The following is a 17,449-nucleotide window of genomic DNA, read 5'->3' on the forward strand; positions in this document are numbered from 1 at the left end:
ATCAGATTGTGTATTTGGAGTTCCCCTTTTAGTTTGAGGATTTTCGGATTTTTAAATACACCATCATAGAAGGTCTTTGCAGTTGCGATAATTTATTTTGGTTTCCCAATAAAATATTATTATGTTCAACTCGATACTGCAGTTTTGTAGGCAGTGCCCTATGAAATGCGGGTTTATGAAAACAAACCTTATTTTGAAAAAAAGGTTAATGCAGCACGGATTAAAGGAAAAATGTGGGCGAGGAAAGAATACCACAGAATATACAAAATAATCTAATCCTCGCACTGTAGCCACACTACAATAACAAATTAATTGCTAAGGTGTAGCTGCCTCCCCAAATGAATTTAGACTCCTGAGTAGTAAAGAAACCACAGTTTAAATAGTGGTAATTTTTCCTATGTTGCTTTCAACTCAGATATTTGTGCAGAATAGAAATAATAATTGAGTAAACTCAAGGAAATGCAATAACAATTCCTTTTAATTCTTACCTCTCTCAGATTTTGGTAATCTTGAATTCCAGCTTCCAATATGTCACAAGTTACAGGTCTCTCCTTAATAGCAGAAAAATAACTATGAGGAAATGCCTCGTCAGACAGTGGTAGCATCCAATCATTTGTTTTTCTGAAAATTCTTCAGTGTTTTCCAGGTCTTAGTCTTCAAACCATTGTGCTTGTCCACTGTTACTTGTTGGGGAATAAACGTGATATCTTTTAAATTTATTTCAGCGTGAGGCTGGGTGCGATACGTGGTGAACTCTGGCTAGAATTAGAGAAGGTGGCTTTGCTTTGTTGCCAACGAAAATTTTGCATTGGAATAATCTAGTCAGCATCATGAATGTGACCGAAAATTTAGCGTTCTGACAATGTCCAAAGTAGTTATAACGCTTGTCTTTGCTTTCATCATGGGAGTGCTGCTGTTTATCCTGTTCTTTTCAGTTGGAAACTAATCTGCTGCTTAGTCAGTAAAAGCTCGACTCGCTATTGTCGATTCGTAAAGACATTGCGAGGATTACAAATGTCTCCGTTTTGAAAAATTTACTACAGTTAACCAGAGAGGCAAAGGCGAGTTACTGGACTTCCCTCAGGCATGAAGCAGAGAAGACGCTATTGCAAGAAATGAGGGAGAAAGAGACGCTCTTGTCAGACAAAGCAGAGTAGTTGAAGAGAATGAAAAAAAACTGGGAACTTGCAACAGGAGCTTGATGAAGTTACTTTTTGTGTGAAATAAAAACTTTCAAATAAGTTACTTAAAGCCATATTTCAGAATTTAATTTGAAACAGGTTCTAGATAGCATAGACTACTCTTGGAAATGACTAAAGTGATATCGGAATCATGTAAAACACCAAAAGGATAAGAAAAATGGCAGCAGAATTTGGACTGAGAAACTAAAACAGACTTTGATAGATTTTTCAATAAAAAAAACCCCAACAATTGATTTGATTTCCATTATGCCTGTTGTAATAGAGATTTACTTATTTTGTATACCAATCAGCGAAGTATGTTGGCTGAAAAAAAAGAAGAGAACATCCGAAAATGGACCTTGTATGCAGGGCCGGATGAAAATCTTTGGCACCCCTAGGCCCAAGCTATTCTTTTTTCGGGGAGACACAGAGATTTACGGGGAAATCCCCGAAAATTTGAGGATAATGGAAGCCCTGAACAGAAGGCAACTGATGAGTGATGAGCCAAAAGTAATCCAAGAGAGAGGTGATACCGAGGTCTCAGCTGTCATTCTTGGGAGACATCTGGGAGTTCATAAGTGGCTACGGAATTCCTGTGTTGTTTTAAAATCACTTATCTGCGAATAGGCAGCGCAGCAGCAAAATGCACGTGGAACTTTGAGGATAAATCACATTAGTTCAGTTTTTGTTAAGAAAAAAAATCGCTCGGTTTTTTTTTTGTCCCCCTCGGCATTGTGTGCCCCTAGGCCTGGTGGGCCTATGCGTAAATCCTAGCCTGCTTGTAGAGAGTAGAGATATGATGCAAAAGTAGAAAACTGGCAACCACTGGTACCCCAAGCTATTTGAAGTTAGTCACCCTATCTTGGCTTTTATTTCTTCAAAGACCACTTTTTTGGAAGAGTACCAAACGTTTTATGAAACATACATGCAGGATTGAGCATTTTTTGTTACTAAACAAAAAATTGATCTAAAAAAGCATAGTATAAAATAATGCGTTTCAATATATTGAAATTTTTTTTTATTATTACAGTTCTCAAATACAAGTTTTGGTCAATGAAAAAAAAAAAAAAAAAAAAAAAATAAGAAGTCAAAAAACCTAAAATCTAAGTTCAAGAAATAAATTTTTTACATTTTGAAATAAGTCATAGTAAATTTTATATGACAATGTTAAATGTAAAACATCAAATATAAAAAAATCTAACATTCATCTAAAAGTGAAAAAGCAAATCAATTAGGGTTATGGAAAAAATGTGTATATATCCCTCCTGATCAGGGGTAATGTAATGCTCTAGATGTATTAAGCTTTCGATTATCCGGGGATTTTTTTTTTGGGGGGGGGGGGTAAACAGTGTCCATATAATTTAGCAAAACTTCTCTTCATTAGCGTTTGGTAATTTCATGAAAAAAGGTACATTATTCTTCTCTTTGTTTATGTGTATGATGTGTTACCGTAAACTTGTTATTATTGTAGCGTACTTTATGCAGAAAATTAAGTCTTAGTTCATTTTACCAGTTGATATGATGACATTTTTTTTTTTTTTTGTATTTATTTATTTATTTTTTTTTTTTGTATTTATTTTTTTTTTGTATTTTTGAAACATTTTTGTTTAAGTTGGCCTTGAAGAAGGCCAACTTTTATTCTTGTTTTAATATTCAACTAAATTAACTGGTTAAACGATAAGGATTTTAGGGGGGGGGGGACTCTGTTTTAAATTGTAGTAAAAAAAAGGAGAAAAATCAAACAGTTCGTGGTAACGAATTGTAAGTAAGGAGCTACTCGCCCAATACTAACCGAAACCCTTAAAAAGGGAGATTTTGTTGACAATTAATACATCAAAAGAATTGGCTTTTATGATGACTCTAAATACATAAAATTCATTTAAGTTTAATGCTACCCATCAGAAGATTTTAGAAAAGAGGGTAAACACTTCCAAAAACTCAAGTAATCTTAATGAAAGTCGTAGATTCAGCATATCAGAGAACACCAGTGTAGATATTTCAAGCTCCTATCTACAAAAATGTGAAAATTTTAAATTTGTGGCCAGAAGAAAGATCACGGATGTGTGCTTTTTTCAGGGGTGATTGTATCGAACCAATGGTCCTAGATGATTGGGAGAGGGCTCATTCGAACAGAAATTAAAAGTTTTAGGACCCTTTTTAAGTGGTCAAAAAGATAGGAAGACAACTAGCCTCCCATCCACGCCATTATCCCCCCAAAGACATCGGATCAAAATTTTCAGGTAGCCATTTGGTTCAGCATGTTGAAAGGTCCAAAAATATGCATCTGGGGATGATATGACCCACGAAGTCCCAGGGGAAAGGACTACCAGTAATCAAATTTGCTCATTGTCTGGACATAGTATTTGTTATAGAAATTTACGGATTTTTTTTTGTGGGGGGGGGGGGGGTCCAAGGGAAATTTTGCACGGGGTAGAATTTACCAGAATTCATTCGCGGAATTGCCTTTGTTTGTCTTTTATTTGGATGCTCAATTTTACATATGGGGAGAATTTTCTGGACAAACTTTCAGTGGGGAGAAAATTGTCTCTCGGATTTTGCCTGGGAAGATTTTCTACTGGAGGAGTTTTCTACGGGATGAACTTTCCATTGGGAGAGAGAGAGGGAATCTTTCACAGTGGGGGAGGGATTTCTGGCGTGATTTGAAAAACGATCAGAACCTAAATAAAAACATTTTTTTTCAAAAGTAAGGAGAATTTTTCAATGGCAATCTTCCGGTGGGATTTTTCTGCAAGAAGGAAATAGTCCAGGTAAATTTTCAGCGGGAAGAATTTTTCAAGAGGGGTGGAGGCGGATTTCCTGGCACAATTTGAAAAACGATCAGAAATTAAATTAAAAAAAAACAAACAGTTTTTTTCAATTGAAAGTGAGGAATAACATTAAAACTCATAATGAACAGAATGTATTCTGTATATTAGAGGGGCTGCCCCCTCATCAATCCCTTGCTCTTTACGCTAAAGTTGGACTTTTTGTCCCAATTTTTAAAAGTGACTCTTGAAACACAAGGGTTGTTTGATTGGAATAAGAAGCTTTTTTAAAGCACTAAAAAGCTTCAGCGCAACGAGCGAGGGAATGAGTAGGGGGTATTCCCCCTCATATACGGAATAATTTCTATTCGTTTTAAGTTTTAATGTCGATCGTTACTTTCATTTGAAAATACTTCTTTGTTTGTTTTTTATTTAATTAATACAAGACTAGCTTTTTTCGAAAAATTTTTCAACTCAAGTACAATTTTGTTTTTCTTATTTATAAAATAGTCCAATGAAATATTCTTAGTTATTTTTATAGAAATTATTTTTATAGCGATTATTAGAAATTTTAGAATAATTATAGAAATTATTTTTATAGCTAGCATACTGTTGCATGGTTTTGCAACGGTATGTTGTACCAGCGAAAAACTCGCGTGAAGATTGAAGCATAAAAGGGCAAAATGTTCAGCACCAAATTGTATTAATTTCTAATTTACTTTTTCTCTATTTTAGATTGATCAAATATTGGAGTTGGATCATACCCAGTGCCCTCTTTTTTATGATTCAGAAACATTACAGCACCTCGTAAGCCTTGAGGTAATTTTTCATTAAAACTCTGTTCAGATTTTGGCTCTGTTGTCTCTTGCAAGAGGAATTATTCAAACTGAAACAAGCCTCAATTCTGTTTCTTTTTCCTTCAAGTAAACTGGTGTTTACTTATATTATTGTTTAATTAATGAAAAGGTGTGCATACATGCTGAGTATAAGATAACAAACACTATTACTATATTGGAATGTCATTAATTTACTAATCCATTGCTGCATGACTTAAACTGACTAAATACTCCTGTATGAAGTTTGTCGTTCTTAGAAATTCCTCCAGAGACTTTGCCACAGGGAAACAAAGTTTACTTGTTTTGTTGACAGCATTATAAAAAGGAACTTATGGGGTTTCTACTCAGAGTCTTGGTGTGCGTGTAGCTCAACCCTTGTAATTCAATCCTCCTTCAACTCAACCCACATTCAGATCAACCCCATGCAAATAAAAAAAGGTAATGATTCGGTAAAAGACTTGTAAAGTCAAAACCGGTGGTCCTGATCTCCATTTTACGGTGCTTCAGCCTGGAAGTGTAATGGGCGGGATGGGGCCAGTCATTTTGTGCTTTCGCACACCCTTCCTGTTTACCTTTCCCAGATTTTTCAAGGTACCCATTTAGGGTTTGGTCGACTCTGGCTGGGCTTACAGAGTCATGCCACTGATCCTCCTTCCAAGCCAAATAATCAGCGAAAGCAGGACTCGAACCCTCGTCCCCACGGACTAAAGATTTCATGTTTTGCGTGTCATGCAAATAAACCCTCGTTCAAGTCAACCTCATTCAATTTGACCCCATCCACCTCACCCTTCTAATATGATAAATTGGAAGCCTTGAACGGCTATTGATCAAACATTTCTAAATTACATATCGCTGATCTCTAAAACCATCTATCGGGATTTTCTTTCGGGAAAGGGGGGGGGGGATTGGTATTTTGAACAATAAAACAGCGTAATTAAAAATTCTACGATTTGATTAGGTAAATATAATTTACGCTGAAAACTGAATGCTATTTACGTCTGATAATACAACAATACGAATTTTAAAATTTCATTTAACTTCTCTTGAATATTTTCTTTTTATCTTATTTTAAAATCTTACAAATTTCGCACTTTTTTTTTAACACTCAACATTAGAATTGCAGGAAAAAAGTTCGATGGTGTTGTATTTAGATTAAAATAACATTTAGTTGGAATGTTTTTTTTCTTGCGTCCTAGTTCATTTGACTGGTGAATTCATTAACCGTTTCGATTTTTGAAGAAAACTAAGAGGCTGATGGGACCTCAATGTTGCAAAGAGCTCGTAGTTGCAGTATTAAAGAGTCGAACTAACTCCCCTAGTCGGGCCACTGTCCATTTAATTTTGTTTTGGGACGGTCAGAACCCTTCTCGTCTGGAAAGAAGAAGAAAAAATTACATTTTTTCACTTCTCTCTTTCTATCTCCTATACTTGTAGCTCTTGCGTTTTTTGCAGATCAAGATAATGTCCAGTAGTGTTCCCTTCCTGCAGGTGGACTTTTAACTGCTAGATATCTTTTGTTTCATTTTCCCTTGTTCAGAACCCGTCTTTTGTTATTAATATTGCTTTAAATATTAATAAGTTTTAAAACGACTTTTTTTTTTATCGCCGTTCTTGCAAGGATAGTAATAATAAAAATGATAAGGAAAAAAGAGAGAAAAAATAAATAAAAAAGAAACTATACAAAGCGCATATTTTCCTCATAATCTATATGTTCTATTGACTGACTCTTAATAAAAATCGTCCGTCAAAAAATAAGACCTTATCCAGGGACGGGGGGGGGGCCAAGGAAAGGTTTTTTTAAAGATTTTTTTTGTGCAAACTGCAAATGCTCAAAACTATTCTTAGGGGAGTTTTTTGATGGCCCAATAATAGAAGAGTAAAAACATAATCAATCAATATATTACAAATAATACAACATCATTTTTAGGTCAAATTAAGCCGATTAGTGGTAATAGCGCAGAGCGAGAGTAAACCTGAGAGAAGGATAGGTGCTAAGCAAGATGATAGCATTGATGTTTGCGATGCTGGAAGTACTGACACCGTAGATCATCCACATGGTCCTGAGGTAGAAAATGCGCAAGTAGAACTAAGAGGTACCGTAAAATTTCAATCATAAATATTAAATGTATTGAAAAATTTATCAAATAGCCTTTTAGCCCTAATTTGACCGGGAATCAGCGGTCCGAACTGATGCGTCAGATTGTGCCTTTGCCGTGGTATGGAGTCAGAATTCGGGGAGAATGGGGAACACCCTATTATTTTTTCCGAAAACTAGTAGAAAAACGCTGTATCACAATTGAAAAAGAGCGTCTGACTATTGTATGGGTAGTGTGATAGGTCGAGCATAATGTCTACGGTAAGAAATGTAGGGTGGTAACAGACCCCAATTCCCCAAGGTGGATGCCAACTACGAAAAATGAAAACTTAAAGCTAGCCTTGCAAGATCTTGAGTTTACCGTTCAGTCCATCATCATCTTGTGTATGAAGTTTATATCATCGTATGAAGTTTTATATCGTTCAGTTTATATAATCTTGCCTGTGAAGATGCAGTTTTGTCAACAATTCCATTTTATTTTAATACTAACTGTTATTACTTACACAAGGCACTAGATATGTCGATTTCCTTTCGAACGAACCCTTTCCCAACATTATACAACCACTTGTTATTTGTGATCTTCCCTTAAAAATTGTAAAGGGACACGTCGCTGTTCCACATGCGAATAAATGATTTTCTGTGTTGCTCAAGATGGAGGACTATAATTGTAGTCCATGGGAATTTTATCTAGGGCTATTCCAGTGGAGAAGTTTTGATTTCGACCCGACGTAATTCTCGAGGGGTTTCCGGCTATTTCTTGAAATTCTCCTTAAAATGTTTTTGCGATAAATTTTTACTTTCTAGATTTGCTGGAATAACAGTTATCATTCCTGAATCAGCTTCTTATGACGATTCTTCCTCACTTGACGGCTTTTTTTTAATGTTTTTTTAAATTCTGCGCTAATTTATGTTAGATTTTGTTCCTTACCAGATTCCATCTGACGCTACAACCACGATGTGCCTCCTCCGCGCTATCTTGCATACGGCCATAGGGCCAAAAAAATGCGCATTTTTGTGGGAAAATGCATCTTGCTTCAATCCAATCACGTTTGACTCTCAAGAAGAAAACTAAAAATTTTAGTTTCCAATTAAATGGGCCCTTCTCCTAAGCCTCTTCGGTCAACCATTCTATACGAATTTGCTTGGGCTTTAAATGTATGGAAGATGCGTCGTTCTTAGTAAAGCTTTCCCAAATGTATGCGCTTTAGTTTCTTCTATCTTTGAACTTGTTTGACCATGTGTTTCTTCTTCTATTCCTAGTTTCAAGTGGCTTTGACCAACTATTATAACTGTCTTGCCATGAAAAGTGTTGATATTGATATCTTTTTTATTATGTTCATCAATAACTTATGTCATGTGAAGGAAAAAGCGTTCGGCTGTCTCTTAGCTGGAACCTAGTAAAGAACGATGACATTGTAAGTTATGTTCTGACCTAAATTTTTTTCCAAACATTCATATATGCGTCCCTGTCTTTGTTGCTGTATTCCTCCGCTCCTTCGTTCCTGTATCTTTTCCTCTGTTTGTTTGTTTTATCTGACCGCAAAAATGGGAAAACAACAAAAAGTGCAAACTTAAATCTTTGCTACATTTGTAAACCTTGTTTATATGCCCTATTATTTCGGCTGATTTAAGGGCTTACATAATTTCTCTAAGATAGTCAAGAACGTTTGCTTCAAGATATGGTCTTTATTGAATAACGGTAAAGGCACACGTACAGTAAAGTAATGGTAAAAGATACATGTACAGATCAAACGAAGGTGAAATATGGGCTAACTTCTAAAGTACGCATTTCGCTCGAATTCCTCTGGAACGGAAGTTCCAGGGATTGGCTAGTCGACTACCACCGAGTCAACAAGCCCCATACAGCAACGTAAATGTTCACCCTCCCTCAATACAAGAGATCAAAGAGGCAATCAAGAAGCTGAGGAATTGCAAGGCGCCAGGCACAGATTCTATCCCGGCAGAAGTCTACAAAGCTGCTCCTATTCTCGCTGAGAAACCACAGAAGCTCTTTTGCTCAATCTGGTCTCAGGAACGGTTTCCCCAGGAATGGCAAGACTCAGTTATACTGCCTGTGTGTGAATACAAAAATTACAGAGGGATCTCACTTATGAGCATTGCGGCAAAGATCTTTGCAGTGATTCTGCTTAACCGATTCCGCAAAGTCCATAACGAAAGAACCCGCCCCAACCAATCTGGTTAAAGTGAAGAATTCATCTACATTCATTCAAAATTTGTTTAACACTGTTAGTTCAGTTAATCGATGGTTTGTTTCTAATTATTTAGTACCGAATTTTAAGAAGACTGAATTTATGGTTTTTGGTTATTCAAAACGTGCTACTAAAAAAATTTCATGTCAGGAGCTTCAAGTTGGTGAGCATAAAATACGTAGAGTTCAATCGTATCGTTATTTAGGGGTTTTTATTGATCCCCTTTTGTCATTTCAAACTCATATTGATCATTTAAGGGTGAAACTTTCGGAAAATATTGGGTCTATGTATCATTTGCAACATGTTTTTCCATTTTCAATTTTAAAAATAACTTATCATTCTTTGATTGCTCCTTATTTAAATTATTGCACAATTATTTATTTAAACACTTTTTGGACGCATATAAAACCCCTACAGATCCTTCAAAATAAAGCAGTGAGAATTCTTGGAAACTTTTTACATCGTCGATCAAAATTTAGAGAAACTGAAACATTATTTTTTTCTTGAATTTATTAGATTTGAAACATATAAGAGAGCTTAATATTTCAATATGGCATTTTAAAATACAAGATCCTAGTAGTTATTTTTATGAAAAATCTCTGTTGATTCTGCTCCCTCCTTTGGCTCTTAGGTGTTCTGGAACATATCGAATTCCCTTTGTTAATTGTGAAAGATCTAGATTTTCACTTAGATACCAAATACCATTTATTTCAAATAAATATAGGTTGAAAGATAGGATTCAAATTGAGTCATTTCGGCAAATATCAGTTCTAAAGAAGAAAATATTAAAATTATATGACCTGTGGTGGTGAAATAGAAATTTTTGTTATTATTTTTTTTATATTTGTTACTCATGCTGGGATAGCCTTCCATATTCACTTGTCCAGAGTTTGTTTTCTTTATGTTTTGTTCTGTTTTTTTTTCCTCTCTTTTCGTTATGTTGAGAAAATGTTTTTGTTTGTGTTTTTTTTTTTTTTTTTTTTTTTTTTTTTGTTGTTTATTATTATTAATACCCAATTTCACGAGCACTGCTCTCTGTTTGGGTTATATGTTTTTTGTTATGTTGACTTAATCAAATAAAACAGTAAAACAGTTCAAACAATCAATGCAAATAAACATACAATAGATACTAATGTTAATGAATAAATAAATCTTAAAACGAGTGAAACTTAAATTGAATATGCAAATCAAGCTTGAAACGAACAAAAATCACTACAAACAAGAGTTTGGGTATTGCCTCCTTCTCTCGCTGTAAAAGTCTGAAACCTACTGCGTCATTGGTGCTCTACTGAAAACTATATGTATCTTGAACAGTCTTGGAAAGTATAAACAAAATCAAGTTGAATATTGATATATAGTTATATTAATTTTTGAAAGATCTATCAGTTCAATATTTTATTTCACTTCAATTTTATTTTCATTTTCAATGCTGTAAGAACTGAAAAAGAAAATATTTGTAACATAATTTGTTTTCAGTAAAGCGCCAATGACGCAGTAGGCTTTGGGTTTTTACAGTTAAAAAAGGGGCAGTATCCAAACTCTTGTTTGTGGTGAAACTATATTCGTCTTGAACAATTTTAGAAAAAACTAATAAATTAAACTGAATATTTGATGTATAATTATATTAATTACTGAAAGCTTATCAGTTCAAGATTTTACTGTAATTTTAATGTTTATTTTCAATATTAAGTACAATAGAAAATATTTGTAATACAAATCGTTTTCAGTAAAGCGCCAATGACGCAGTAGGCTTTAGGTTTTTACAGTTAAGGAAGGGGGCAGTATCCAAACTCTTGTTTGTTGTGAAGTTATATTCATCTTGAACAATTTTAGAAAAAACTGAATATTTGATGTATATTAATTACTGAAAGCTCATCAGTTCAAAATTTTACCCTAATTTTAATCTTTATTTTTAATATTAAGTACAAAAGAAAATATTTGTAATACAATACGTTTTCAGACTTTTACGTTTAGACTTTTACAGTGAGAGAAGGAGGTGATACCCAAACTCTTGTTTGTAGTGATTTTTGTTCGTTTCAAGCTTGATTTCCATATTCAATTTAAGCATTACTCGCTTTAAGATTTATTTATTCATTTATATTAATACTTGTTGTATGTTTTTTACTATGATTGTTTATTTAACTTCTGTCAGTCTCATTTATTCTTTAACCGTAATTTCTGGTAATTTTGAGCTTGAGCTTAGAGAGGCATATCACTCCGCTGATTCCAAATATAAAATTGCCTCTATTGTTTTTGAAAAACTTCTTTTTCGGAAAGTTTTTTTTTAATTAATTATAGAATAGAATGATGATTCTCCTGCAACATAATAAAGTATGCTTTAAGATAATGTTCGTTTCCCTTTAGAGCCGTTAAGTTTACCCCTGAAGAAGAGGAAAGTGAAGGTTGCATTAAATCCAAAAGAATGTCCGATTTGCCACCGCACCCTTAGTACTCCTGCTGCCAGAAATAACCATATTATATTGAAGCATACAGGTACTATATTCGCTTTATTTAGCCATATTTCGTTATAAGAAATTTGGCAGTGTCTTATGTTTAGGTGTATGTATGTATATATAAGTAAGGGTGTTGAAGTGGAATAACAACTACGCGTTTCTATGTGGACCTTTTCTAAAAATCATATTCAAGCAAATCGTATCTAGTTTTAACTATGTTGTAAAAGGTAGTTTAAATTAGCCGTGGTGTTAGTTATTTTGAATTTTAAATCAAAAGAAACATTTGCTTCTCAATTGGGTCCTAGACCCCAGACTTGTTCCTAACCTGAAAATATATTTGTCTTTGCCTAATACTATTATTATATGAGTAATTTAAGAGCTAAGGATCTCGGTTCTGCCTTACATTTCAATATCAATACCTCACATACAGAGGGTAAAAAGCTAAAGTACATTTTGTATCTTACTTGTTCTAGTAAAGTTTCTTGATAGACCCCAAGCCTTCCTAGGAGAGAATGCACTAAAATAATGGAAAAAAATAGCATTCTCAAATGGCTGCGTTCCCTGTTTTATCATTCACTATATATAATAATAGTCTGATGCTGATGACATCAGTTAAGGAACAGATTTTGTTTAATGGTGGGTCAACACCATTTCACTTAAACACCATGGCCTTGTTTTTGGCGTATTTTTTTCTAATCCGAAATATGGGTACTGCCCGTTAATTATCTAGATGGCTTAGGCAATGGGGTTGGGAGTTTATAATGATGTAGTCCTGAATTTCGTTATTTGAAGAGTTAAATGTGGTGTTCTAGACATATACTCTTAACTTTAACGTATAATGTCTAGTATATTTAGATGCAGAATGCTTACATGCCAAACGATCGTTTTACCGCACCCATGTTTTCCAGGTTGTTAGCGAAAACATTACTTTCTATTGCTCAACACCTAATAAAATAAATATGCTAATAATGCTAATAAATAAAACAGACTATGATGAAAATATAATACTTTATCAACAAAATTATGAAACCTACAACAAAGAATTATGGAAGGGGGGATTTTATCGGAGGGATTTTGAATTGAAAGTTAAGTATTTTCCAGTAGTTATTTTTTCATGATTTAACATTTCATTTTTCAAATTAACCAACAGCCCTTTTAAGGGCTACAAATTAATTGAATGACACTTTAGCATGACTTGTGACCACATGGGAAGGACAAAGCTATAAGATTAAGGAAACGGAATGTAAAAAGGGGGGCGTGGACAAGTGTCTATGTAAATTTAATGTAATAACCTGAAGTATCTCTATTTATACAAAACGTCCTCGACATATAAAGCAGTGATTCTTATTGGTGTTGGAGAAGCAGATTAATGCCTTAAAAACGGTATAGAATCAGGGGTTACTCTATAACAAACGACGGATAAAGTATCAAATATAAGATGAGGCTTTTTTTGTCTCCAGAACTAGTCTCAGACGCAAAACCATCCAGGAAAATTTATATGTTTAGGTCAGATGATATCTATATTTGCCAATGACTCAAACTATTTCTTAGGAATATCATTTTCTCAGAAAAGTAAAATTTTCTGAAAATTCATTTCCTGATCAGTCTTGTTTTAATTTGTTTGAATTGAATTGCTTTAATTTTAAACCACATTAATTTTTCAGCGGCTCAGATAATTTTTTGTTATAATGAAACTGGGTATAACATACGAACTTGTAGTAAAAAATGAACTAAATTTTAAGCAAAACACAAAACTTGCACTTTAGCGTGAAAACGCAGCCGTGCAAATGCAGGATAAATTAGATACCTTATACTGACATGCCTGAAGTCCTGTATGTTCTTGATGAGTGCTTTAGGTCTTCTTTGCAAGGGCGTGGGTATGCTTCCCGTATACCAGTCTTTTGTCAAATGAAGATGGTCAGGAAGGTGGCTAATAACTTGGCCACCGGTAGGGGGTCAGGGGGAATGACCTTCTTTAAGAAAACAAGAACACGTGAAAAAATGTACAATGATGGAAAAAATAGAATTAATTCTGTTTAAGTCTTAGTAAAAAAAGAAAAAGCTCCGGATAGTACTTGTTCTCTCCCCACGTGTAATTTTCTTGTGGTCCTTATGGTGAAGAGTTAAGTAATGCATCGACCTCTTTTGAGAGTGATTGCCATGTTGTTGTTTTTCGCTAAAGACGCCAAATTAACCCCAGAATTGACGACTTGTTTATCTTTTTTGCTTTTGTCCGTTTAGGTGAGAGGCCGTTCAAGTGTGCAAAATGTGGGAAGGGTTTTCCAGCTAACTATTTGTTGCAGTATCATCTAAGAAGCCATGACCCACCCAAATATAGCTGTGACTACTGCGGAAAGATGTTTGCACGACAACACTTAAAGAACTCTCATGAGAAGACCCATATGAAAGAAAAAAGCCACGGTTGCCAAATATGTGGAAAGCGATTCGTAAAAGCTAGTAACCTCAAGGTTCATTTGCAGGTAATTATAATTTTAAATGAACATTTAATTTGCCGAATTTAATTCATACAGCAAACCAAAGGATTATTGTAATGTATTGTACCTATTACTTTTGTCCTCCTTTTTGCCAGCTCTAATCTTCTTGAATTTCGTCGGAATGATGATACTGAGTTTATAGGATTTGGGAATTTTTAAATCTTCAATATATTGACTTTACAATCGTGTACAGTTCTCGAACTTTAGTACGTTGTAAATCAAAGCATCCTGTTAAGTTATATTGTGCTCTTAGGGGTTGGTAGCTGGTATATTATCTCACATAAATAGCTTTAACTCTGTTGTACTAATTGTCATGTGAAAATGTATTTCTGGTGTTTACTAACAGGTTTGCATGGAGCTTTGATATAAATATAAAAAAGATAAAAACATTTTTTTTGTGGGGGGGGGGGGTTATTAGTTCTTAACGTATAGGTTCGTTGTTACTACACAAAGTTAAGATTCATTGAAGTGCTTTGCTCCAACGTAACATACATGGTTACTACTGGGGGGATATTTTGAGGGATTGTTTGGACAAGCACGCTCACAAATAGCTTAGTAATTAAGTTGAAATTAGGCCTATTTTGTTCGAAAAGTATTAGGCCAGTAAGTATGGTAAGTTGCTGGGGAAAAAAAGAACTGGAAGACCTCGACTAATTACTATAAAATCAGCATATCTATTGTTAAATAAGGATTGGGAATCGGAGGGAATGTTCTTGGAAAATTTTAAAGAGTTTTGGCCTGGGATGAGATTAGAATGAAAGCAAAGGTTTGGATGTGGGCAATGATATTCAAATAGAGGCCGAAAAATTTTTAAAGGCAGCAAATTCTCACATGGCTAGCAAAAACAATGTAGTAGTAAAATCCGAGAGAATGTGTTATAGGATGAATTAGAATCGTCCCCGAAGGGGGCGGGAAGATGTCTTAAAAATTGATTTTAAGGAAATTGGAACTTCTTAGGAAGGTGTAAAGAGGTAAGCTTTGAATAGATTAGGATGGAGGAGGATTGGCGCAGCCATGTTGGCCTCAGGTGGCTTGGTGCTACAGTTATTTGTTAGTAGCCTAGTAGTAGAGAGTCTTTCGTTTCTAAGTTAGTTTACAATGGGAGGATGATAATCATGGTAGCAGGTGCAGCTATAATCTAGCAGAGATAGAATTAGAGGCTGATTGTTTGCCTCTTGGAGAAAGAAGAAAATATGTTCCAAAGAAAAAAGAAGGTCCCTTATCCTTCCCAATTAAGTGAAAGTGTTTGCTATTTAATCTGTGAATGATGAACATTGAAAGATTTAAGAAACATCATCTTTGGGTCTGGAAGATTGGGTGGAGGCTGTCTGATAAATATGATTGAGAGTGTTGTTATGATGGTATTAGGCACCTGGGATTCATTGTGGTAAAAATGGAGTATGTAGAAAATTATGGGGTATCATCCCCATAATTTTTTCGTGATTCTTTCCTTTTAGTAACTTCATTGAATATCACTCAATAAATTAAAGCCTCTCAACATTTATGAGACTAGATACAGCATCACACATTAGAGCACAGTGAAGCATCAGGTAGCAGTGTTGGTAATTCCTAGTCAATCACAAATCTGAAAACAATCACTTGATATTATACAACATGTACCTGAGGCGAGTGGCCTTCATTATGCGATCAGAGTCAGTAGCTTTCAGATGCTAGCAAAAGTATACACTTTTTAACCCCGTTCTAGGAATTCCAGACACTTAGTATATCTTATTAAAATTTGATTAATTTCATTCGCAGTTTTGTAATTGTATCCTGTTTTTCTCCGGCGCAGGAAGAGGGGTCCAGTTGAAATTCTTGGAAACTTATAAGAGGACATAAAGTCTGTGTCTAGGGAAAGAGGTCAACATGTATTTTTATGTTGTTTTTTCTTCCAATCCTCACAAAGAGTATACACCGGGGTTTGTTGACTAAAAGAGGCAACAAAATAAATACAACATTCCATAGGATCGAGAAGCTGAAACTTGTCTGAGGAGGCACGATTCTCAATAATATTTACAAAAGAAAAAAAAATATAATATATTTTAATTATTCACCTCCCCAAATACAAATAAGCACAATGAGTGAAGTGTACATAATCAAAAGATAATCTCGTGATAATAATTTCGAATAAACAGGCATTCCCAAAATCTATAGAATAATCATTAACTTTATTCCGTAATTTCCGATCTCAGCGAAGGAAGGGCGAATTGACACAAAAATTTGAATTGCATTATGTATCATGGGAATGGAATGAAGAGTTACTAATAAAAATCTGAAACAGACCAAATTCTTAACATCAGCACTTTAGTCATAACATTGGTGTGCAAAAAGAGCCTCTTAAAAGTCTGTTAGACTCTTTGAGGATAGCATCCAGTTGAACAAAATTTTAATTGTTGTCTTTCAGATAGGTCAAGGGAGTCTTTCAGACTGCCGGATAGGCTGTGGACTCCTTACTCTGCCTGTTTTGGTACAGTTGGATACTCTATTTTCGTGTAAATTTTTGCTTTGCAGGTACATGGGGAGAGGAAAACATTCAAATGTTCTCAATGTAATGCAGCTTTCAGCCAAAAGGAAAACTTAGATATTCATATCAGAATACACACTGGAGTTGGGTTGCATTCTTGTGACAAATGCGGAAAAACTTTCACACGTTTTGTTGATTTGAAACGGCACAGTTCTAAACATGAATCTAATCGACCATTTCTGTGTGATTTTTGCGGCAAAGGGTTCAAATACTCTGGTGGATTGAACCATCATCTGAAAACCTGCCATAGTGATGACGACTCAGAACTTAAGTGTCGTCATTGTCCTTTAGTTTTTGAGAGCAAAGGGCAGTACGAAAAGCATGAAAGGAGACATGCCAAATGCAAATATTCGTGCCTTGATTGCTATGCTCTCTTTACCAGTTACTATAAACTCTCTTCACATAGAAACAAAACTCATCTTCAGAAAGATCACATTTGTCATTGTGGTGCTAGTTTTGCAACTACAAAAAAGCTGGAAGTGCATTCAAAATCGCACTTAAGGACTGTTGTATGTACTATATGCAATAAACGGTTTGTAACAGAGAGAAATTTGTTTTTTCATAAGAAAAAATGTCATCCTGGTGACTTTGTTCTTCTTAATGCTCTTGGCAATGCTGTCCAAGTAAAACCAGCAGAAAATACAGAGGAGAATCATAGTGCAGGATCTGTCATTCAGAATGGACTTATTGAACTGCCAAAGGAAAGTGAAATTATTTCTCAATATGAGGCTATTGATTATCCTTGTGAGGAAATTTTAACGGTTGTAGAAGAAGATGGCACTGTGGTCGCTGTCCTTAGAGTAGTAAATACCCAGTAATGTACCAGTTAAAATATTCAATAAAAGGGAAATGTGATAATTCTGTGGGTTTTTTTTTCTGAATTAGGAATG

General features: G+C 34.8%; 1 protein-coding gene across 1 annotated transcript in view; it reads left to right on the top strand.

The window, feature by feature from the left end:
- LOC148945147 (uncharacterized) overlaps nt 1-17,417 on the top strand; it is an 18,390-nt gene extending 973 nt beyond the window's left edge. Inside the window, exons 2-6 of the mRNA XM_089099176.1 lie at nt 4,682-4,765; nt 6,710-6,875; nt 11,452-11,580; nt 13,782-14,020; nt 16,547-17,417. Coding sequence (XP_088955302.1) covers nt 4,682-4,765; nt 6,710-6,875; nt 11,452-11,580; nt 13,782-14,020; nt 16,547-17,377 — 1,449 coding nt within the window. The 3' untranslated portion in view covers nt 17,378-17,417. The remainder of the gene's footprint in view (nt 1-4,681; nt 4,766-6,709; nt 6,876-11,451; nt 11,581-13,781; nt 14,021-16,546) is intronic.
- The last annotated feature ends 32 nt before the right edge of the window (nt 17,418-17,449 follow it).

This window comes from Artemia sp. Qi Xiang Cuo, chromosome 13 (genome assembly GCF_049724085.1).
Source record: "Artemia sp. Qi Xiang Cuo chromosome 13, ASM4972408v1, whole genome shotgun sequence".
NCBI lineage: Eukaryota > Metazoa > Arthropoda > Branchiopoda > Anostraca > Artemiidae > Artemia > Artemia sp. Qi Xiang Cuo.